This window comes from Sitodiplosis mosellana, unplaced genomic scaffold (genome assembly GCF_009176505.1).
Source record: "Sitodiplosis mosellana isolate CC-2019 unplaced genomic scaffold, AAFC_SMos_1.0 Smas_scaffold_1, whole genome shotgun sequence".
Lineage (NCBI taxonomy): Eukaryota > Metazoa > Arthropoda > Insecta > Diptera > Cecidomyiidae > Sitodiplosis > Sitodiplosis mosellana.
Genome location: NW_022595244.1, coordinates 7,394,171 through 7,402,289, shown reverse-complemented (window position 1 = coordinate 7,402,289; position 8,119 = coordinate 7,394,171). Strand labels below are relative to the sequence as shown.

General features: G+C 37.7%; 1 protein-coding gene across 7 annotated transcripts in view; it reads right to left on the bottom strand.

Annotated features, from left to right (window-relative positions):
* Nucleotides 1-8,119, bottom strand: part of LOC129573151 (A disintegrin and metalloproteinase with thrombospondin motifs 9-like) — a 57,255-nt gene that overhangs the window by 37,925 nt on the left and 11,211 nt on the right. For all 7 annotated transcript variants that reach the window (XM_055453447.1, XM_055453460.1, XM_055453471.1 and 4 more), the window contains exon 2: nucleotides 2,377-3,077. In XM_055453447.1, the coding sequence (XP_055309422.1) occupies nucleotides 2,377-2,656 (280 nt within the window). In that variant the 5' untranslated portion in view covers nucleotides 2,657-3,077. The remainder of the gene's footprint in view (nucleotides 1-2,376; nucleotides 3,078-8,119) is intronic.

The window sequence follows — 8,119 nt, the reverse complement described above, 5'->3', positions numbered from 1 at the left end:
AAAGAGTATGAAAAAGAGTAGGGAAAAGAGTAAGTGTAGAGTTACTCTTTGGGTAAAAAATGAGTAGGTCGAGACATACTCAAAATCAAAGAGTATATACTCTGAGTATATACTCTCATACTCAAAGAGTATTTATGAGTATGAGAGTATGTCGAGACATACTCATTTTCCGTTTGTATGGGAGTAGGAGTAGGAGTATGAATTATACTCTCTTACTCCGCCCACCTGTAAAAAAAAAAGTTGCAAACGGGAAAAAATCGTTTGAATAGTATTTTTTCCCCGTTCGTTCGTGCGAGTGTGTATTGCTTCCCATAGTGCTGAGCAGCGGAACGTCGAATGCGTACTTATGCGAAATTGGCATAGGTCCAATAGCGGACCCGACTCACATTTATTTGATTAATATTGTAATTCATTTCGAGTATAGTGAAACAATGTGCGTTTGTATGTTAATGCCGAAAACATGCGTTTGCGTTTGCGTTTGCACTTAATGATTATGCTGCACAATTTTGGGCCTTCACATTTCCTTCACATTCGAATATTCTTCGAAACAATTTCTTTTTGAATTCACATCCGCTGTGCAAATGTAAGTTGATCAAAGCTTTGAATTCGCATGGAAATCATTAATCTGATTGGAATAAATGGGGAAAAATTGCCGACAAGCAATACCAAGAGTGTCTTTGAATGATGCGAAAAAGCCACATTGTTATTAGTTCACGTTCAAGTGGATTGTATTAGAACGACTTTATTCTATTGAATGGATAATGTTTATGATTAAGACAAAACTTTTGCGTCTCTGGTCTGTCGCTCTAATGTAATCAATATTTCTAACCCCCGCAAAACATCGAAACGGCGTGTTTTATCAGATGAATAAATTCGCTACTGGAGGCAAATGAATACATCTTTCATTTGGATTTCCTTATCATTTCTATAAATGAATACGATGAAACCGGATCGCTGGTTACATTATATCAGAAGTAGGAGATAAGACTTGATTAGAAAGTACAAGATATGGCTTGTACTGCGTAAAATTATATGTTTTTCATATCTTTTATTCCATCTACGCACGATATGCGATCTAAGTCCTAGAGTTCTAATGAAAACGTAATGAAGCTGTTCAATAACAAGTTGCTACTAGCAATTGACATTTGTATCCCAACCATTTTCTGTGCGGTCTTGTATTCAGGTTAAGGAACAAACATTGATGAAAGGAAAAAAAATCTCACGATGTCAATTGTAAATTGAAACAAAAATAACACTGTTTCCTTTCATTCGGTATTCAGACGGGAGACGGATGTTTGATGCATGACATTTGTTGCCAAAACAAATACGAATTTCATTTGTGTCGATTGAATGGCATCGACCTTTGTTTTCGATCGAGAAACACGCACACATCGTGTCGGCGTATTCAAATTTGGTACATCAAACGAAATGAGAACGAAAAGAATGCGTTTTGCATGTCAGATATCGGACGGCTATGCGTGGCTCGACATCGTGACACACAGACACACAAGAGAGACAGATCAGCAGCGCACAGAGACCCGGTGATTGATTTTCGGCATTAAATCTATTAAAAACCAATTTCATCGAATAAAAATCTCTCAAGCGAAAAGAAGTTAACTGCTTCACAACCGGCAATATTTTCATTAACCGCGTCGAGACTGTGGTAACTGTGTGCGAGTGGTTTATTTCTCTCTCTCTCTCTCTCTCTCTCTCTCTCTCTTCCTTTCGGGCCTGCTGTTGCTGCTGCTGAATGAACAACTAACTTTGAATTTCAAACGAATTTCTGACGTTTTAATTTTTATACTCGTCATTTATTCTTGCTTTAATGGCTGTGTGCACAGAATTGGACGTTGGGTTCGTAAATTTCGTTTTTTGGTGTGTGCCAAACCTCACCATTTATGAATATGAATTAATAGGGAAATTAATGTCGTTAAACTCCCATGTAATAAAATATGCAAACTGAAACAGAATGGCATCATCGAGAGTCATAAAATTCCGAATAAGAAACGGAATAAAAAAAAAGCAACAAAGCAACGATTTCAAAGCGATTGAAGTAGTTGGATGGTATGAATAGCTATTGAATAAAGATGATTCAACATGAGCGCGTGTTCAAGTGAATTTCGACATTGAATATGAAATCTAAACCGATTCAATTTCAATTCCAATTAAACCAAGTGTCGCTACTGTGTGTATCCATGTGCAGTGCATATGTGTGTGCAAATTCAATGCTTTTGTCGCTTCAAATTGAGTTCTAAGTTCTCTTGTTTTTGTGCTGATTGCTGTAGACAGTCGGGAATTTTCGAAGTGAGAATGACAAAAGGAAACGAAGGGGATGGATGGGCGGAAAAGAGTAACGAATGTGTCTGGCGACCTTACCATGTGATGTCGTTGACTCATTGTGTTGATGATGGTGATGATGATGTGGAGCGTGATGATGTCCGTGTGAATGATGATGCGTTGAATGTTCGTCCAATGGCAATAATGTTGACGAATCGCTCGTATCGATCGGTCTCCATCGGTATGAGCCATTTTCGTTGGCATTCGAAAATACTCCATTTCGTACGGCCGTCCACACAAATAATAATAATAATAGCAACGCAACTATGCTGAATACAGCCAATATTGACGATAATTTCTGTCTTGATCGCGTTGTCATTTTGTTTGATTTATTATTCTGTGTATTTTTGTTTGTATTTTCTAAGCAAAAAACAATCCACGAAAAAAGAACTTTTCGGGATTTCAAAATTTTTCTATTAAGATTGGCAGTGGAATTTCGTTTCTTCCTTTTGTGTGTGTGTTTGTCGCAAACACTTTTTTCTTCGTCGTATTCGTTCCTTCCTTAAAAGCTATGCACAAATTTATCGATGAAATGGCACATTGGCAGTTGTTCGTTCCGACGTTGATTAGTTGGTCCCGTTGCGATAAAAACGTTTGGCTTTAGTTCTTTTTCCTTCGGCTCTTTTACATCCAATCAAATTTCTTCGTTTCAATGGCAGCTCGTTTCGTTTCTGGTAATGTGTCCTATTCACTCTGGAGATTCGTTCCGCATTGACGAGAGTGGGCTATTCGAAAAGAAGCTGAAACAAACAAAATACTCAATGAAAATGTGATAAATCATTTTATGTGGATTGAAAAAATTAAGTAGAAGAAGACGGCACAGTGCAAACGCGCTGTTTAAGATGAGCTATTTTGAGAATGGCGAAAATAAAGGCGATAGGAGACGAGTGTGAGGTTTCGTGACTGGCAGCTCATACCAAACAGATATCAAGTTTCTCGCTCCGATTGAGCGTGCAATTTGTCATTTTGACAGAATTTGATATGTTAATCATCAATTGCATTCACGCGTCTCGCTCAACCAACAGCAAATCAATCATATTTCAACAAGTATCCAGATGCCGACGCAGTCTTCACGAGAAATGTGAAACGTTTTTTTTTCTTCTCGTTCAAGCGAATTTGGTGAGTTCGTTGGATTGATGAATTGCCCGTTCAGGCCGAGTTTGTGGAAAAATCAATGCATTCACACGTAATCCATAATTTGAAGCAAATAAATCAATGACCTCCATCGACTGTAGTCCCATTGAATGGCTTCTGTACAAAAAAAAACAAGTGAGAAGAGGACCACGACATGTAAACTGATAATTTGGACCGGAACAAATAATGGTTTATACAGCTTGCAGCAAATTGCGTTCATTCGTAATAAAAAAGCCTAAAATTGGCCAACTTTTTCGCACATTGTCTTTCGACAGTGGCAATTTTTTTTTGTTTCAATGGAAATGCGGTTCAGAATAACCATAACTTGGTTTTTTCTCCATTCTTCTTGTTATCCACTACAAACTGAGTAATTGATAGATTGAAGAGAACGACGCGTGCAGCAGCAACAACAGCGTTGGTTATTGCAACGACCATTTCAATAATCGTTACGCGAGAAACTCATACGTGCTGGGCCAAAGACGCAGCGCTTGGCGAGAAAGAAGATGAAAAAAACCGAAACATAAAAATTTAATTTATCTAATTGAGGGTTCCTTCGATATGATTAATTGAGTTTTATTTGTGGCCGAGAATTCATCGATTGAGCTAATTTTGGTTCTTCCCGCAGACATGGACAGTTTTGTGTTTTTTTCTTCATTGATTACCATCCCGCAACATCCATATGATTATCACATTTGCGAATTTATTGCAAGAGAAGGAAAAAAAATGGTCGTTGCGGTAAGCAATAAACGTTTAGCGAAGAAAAGGCCGAATTCATATTCTGTTTGAACTACTCTTTTGATCACTGGCTCTTAAAGAAAAGATTTATATCGATCGAGCGACATGTGAAAAACATTAAAATCAACACGACCATAAAATGTTTGGCATTCGCCATATCATTTACATAATTTGTCAATGTAAAAACTAAACATTAAAGATGAATTTGCTGAAATTTGCATTTTAAATGTACATAAGCTCATTGGTTGCTCTCTCTCTCTCTCTCTCTCTCGCCCGCTCTTTCTCTATATCGCAGTGCAAAAGTTCAAACGTTGAAAAAGATTACGCGGCCTGTTGATGATCTTTTTTGTTTTGTTCCGAGCTTGTCTCAGGATCATCGCTCTATGAAATGATTGCTAATTGCTGGTGCTGTTTGATGAAAGTGAATTCTGACTGCGTTTGATACGAAATAAATTCTTTCCGATTCGTCCATTGGGGAATCAAAACCATTTCGCTAAGCAACGAATGAGTTTGCCAGAGTAAGAGAGAGAAAAAGAGATCAGTGCACTTATTGAATGCGCTCAAGTCGATGCACAACCAAGGTTAATCGTCAATATTTGTTGTGCCATAAACTCAATGAGTTCATATGAATTGGTTGTTTTATTTTTAATCCCTCGAGAGCTAAAAAAGGAATCAAATCAATTTTCAATCTCAATGCGCGCAACAATCGTTTGCATATTTTTACGCATGTGGTTTCCTTTTGTGAGTGATTGTGTTTGTATTAGTGCACTTCATAGTTTTTGTTTATAGTTGCGTTTATTGGCATTTCATGCGATATCAGTTGTTGTTGTTGTGCACTAAACAGCCGCCTGTGTATGCACAACTTGTTCCACCATCTGAGATGTGTCAATGATAAAAGCATGAACAATAAAATAAAGAATATCACGCAAAATAAGATGAAAAATTAAATGGCGTTTCTGTGCGTTAAACTTGCGATTTTTAGTATCGACGCAGCGCATCAATAAACAGGTCTAAAAATAGGCGAAATTAAATTGCTTATTACTCGCCGGCAATCACACGCAACAACAACGGAAAAAAATATTGTTACTGATATTTTGTTTTGCCATTCACTCGTTCACCACACATTATCTGTCGTAGTTCAAAACGCACTGCGCGCTCAAAAGCACCCATTACGGCTTATTTGTATATTTGATAAAAATGCTCAATTCTTCATTCACTCATTCGCGCAACAGCCAAAGTAATCTGTTTGAGCAGCTTAAGTGATCACTATAGTCTGTGGCCTGACGCTTTGCCATCAAATATCAACAAATCATGAGCTCGCGAACCGAAGAAACACAAAACCATTTTAGAAATATCTTTCAACAACCAACGGCACACCGTGCACACATTCTTTTAATTCGTCTCGATTTGAGGAATAAATCATTCGTATATTTTCTTTCGATTTTTTTTTTTTGTTTTTGCTTCCATAAAAAGCATTTTCGTTATCACATTTCGATGCTGTGTCTGCATTGCCGTTTCGTTTGCCCATGCGGAATTTCACGATTTTGCTTAGCACACACAAGTGAAAAGAAGATTATTTTTGTTATTTTTTTTTCTGCTTCATTCACAGCATTTTTATTTCCTTCCACCAAAGAATCATAATGTTCACTATTCATTCCCCCCATTCGTTTTCTTTATCAAACCAAAAGCGTCAGAGAGAGAGAGAGAGAGAGAGAGAGAGAGAGAGCGAGAGAAAAAAAGCGGCCTCAAAAATGCGAAGAACGCAAAAGTGTTTCATAACAAAGATGTAAATTGTTAAGGTAAATTGAGTTTTGTGTACAAGATCCGATTCGAAATGTTTCGAACAACATTATCAATAGCGGAGAAAAAAGCATAAAACAATTTATGGATATCGACATCGGTGGAAAAATGGTTGTTGTCGTTTGTTGTATTTCCAATGAACGAAAAATAGCATGAGAACAACTTGCTATGGCTTGTCGCTGTTGTTGTTTTTTTCTTTCTCTAGTGGTAATAAAACTTAAATGCCCGTATTTGTCGATGAATAGTTGATAAAAATGTTAATTTTTGTTGTTGTTTCTCTTCTTAGTTTCAGATAGGGCTTTGTTTTCCGTTTCGCTAAACGAGAGCGAATTGAATGGCAAACATTGCTGTGGCTTACATTGTTTTTATTTTTCCTGTCATTCCAGAATATCGATGTGCTGAGCTATTGTTTTCACATCGTGCAATATAACAGCCAATATGTGGCAATTGACCACATGTACTACATCAGTGGCTTTTTTTCTCTTCTTTCGGACGGCTAGACGATGTTAGAGAGAAATAAACTAGAATCACATAGAGAGAGAAAAAATCGGGCACTCACAATGTGACACACCTTAATACAATACTGTGAGAGAATATGGACTAGAGAGATAAGAGCGAAATCCAATTCAATTTTCGCATCGATGCGTTTTTTTTTCAATTCGACACATTCGTAGCGAACCCATTTCGGCTGTGTCAAATTGTGCGCACGATAGAGAAAGAAAAGACACTATGAATGTCTTTGAAATGTTTTCAATCTGTTTGCGAATGGTATCGAACGAATGTGTGTGGTTCATTAGGAGAAAAAGGTCAATGGTTAAGGCTATGTTTACATGTTCTGCATCGAACGATCTCGCCCATGCTACGAACTTTTTTTCTGTTGTTATTCGCTCTCTGCCCATTCGCCTAATGACCATTCTAAACGCGCAGTTTTGTGGTGGTTTCGTTTTTATCAAACTTAAACGATCGACGTTGCTTTTTTCATTGGCATGAAAGAAACCCATTTTTAGCTAATCGCATGTCTTATGTAAGTGGTTTGCTTGTTCCCAAGTAATTGAACTTTTATTTTTAGCGTCTATTGCTCACGTTTGCTTGTAGCCGCCACAGCAGCAGCAGCAGCAGCATCATCACTACAATACGAAGAGAAAATACATTTCGTTTCGATTCATTACCACATGCAAGCATCCATTTCAATCATACAGACGGGCGCACATGACAGCTGCGATTATTTCGGTGAGTTCTTTTTCTTTCTCATTCATTGTGCGTTTGTTTTTGTTACTCTTTCTATCTCCATCTTCCTCTCAGTGTGTACATATATTCGTTTTCGCCTGATTTGCTGGTAAATGTTGCGTAAATTGCAGCATTTGCAATCGGAACAATGACACAGAAAACATTCATTGGATCGAGTACGACTTTTGATGCACTGTTAATACGACAAAGCGCGTTCAGCGGCCACAAACCACACAACCAATTTGTCTACACGCTGCCTGTCCGATTAAAATCGGTTAATTATTGACAATTGTAAACCGTTTGGTTTTTTCTCTCTCTCTCTTTCTACTTGAGAGAGCTTGTGAAGCAGTTAAACCTCAATTGCCATTGAATAATTTTTCTCACAGGGCGAAGTAACATCGATGTTTGTGCGGCAACATTTGCTCACAGAACAAAACGAAAACGAAAAAATTGAAATGAAAAATAGTCAACATTGCTAATTTAAATGTCTAGACCCACGAGCCACAAAGCCAATGAAGATTATGATCATGCTACAGCTTCATAAGCACTGCTTATGCGTAAATCAACTACTGAATTTAATATCGTCGCTGAAAAAAAAAATCCATAAAGTCTAGTCGAAATGAATGTACGCGCGAGTGCGCTTACACACAGCGAGAGAGAACCATTGCTGCATTTCAAGTTTATTTCAAATGCCGATGCATCGATTTGCATTCTCACAAACGACATCCATTGAGTTGCTTGTAAGCGCACAGCGCACCCAAAACATAATCTGTGAATGCATATATATTTTAACGATTCTGTACATTGTAAATTGTTTGTACACAAGAGTGCATTATGAGTCTCTCTCTCTCTCTCTCTCTCTCTCTCTCTCTCTCTCTCTCTCTCT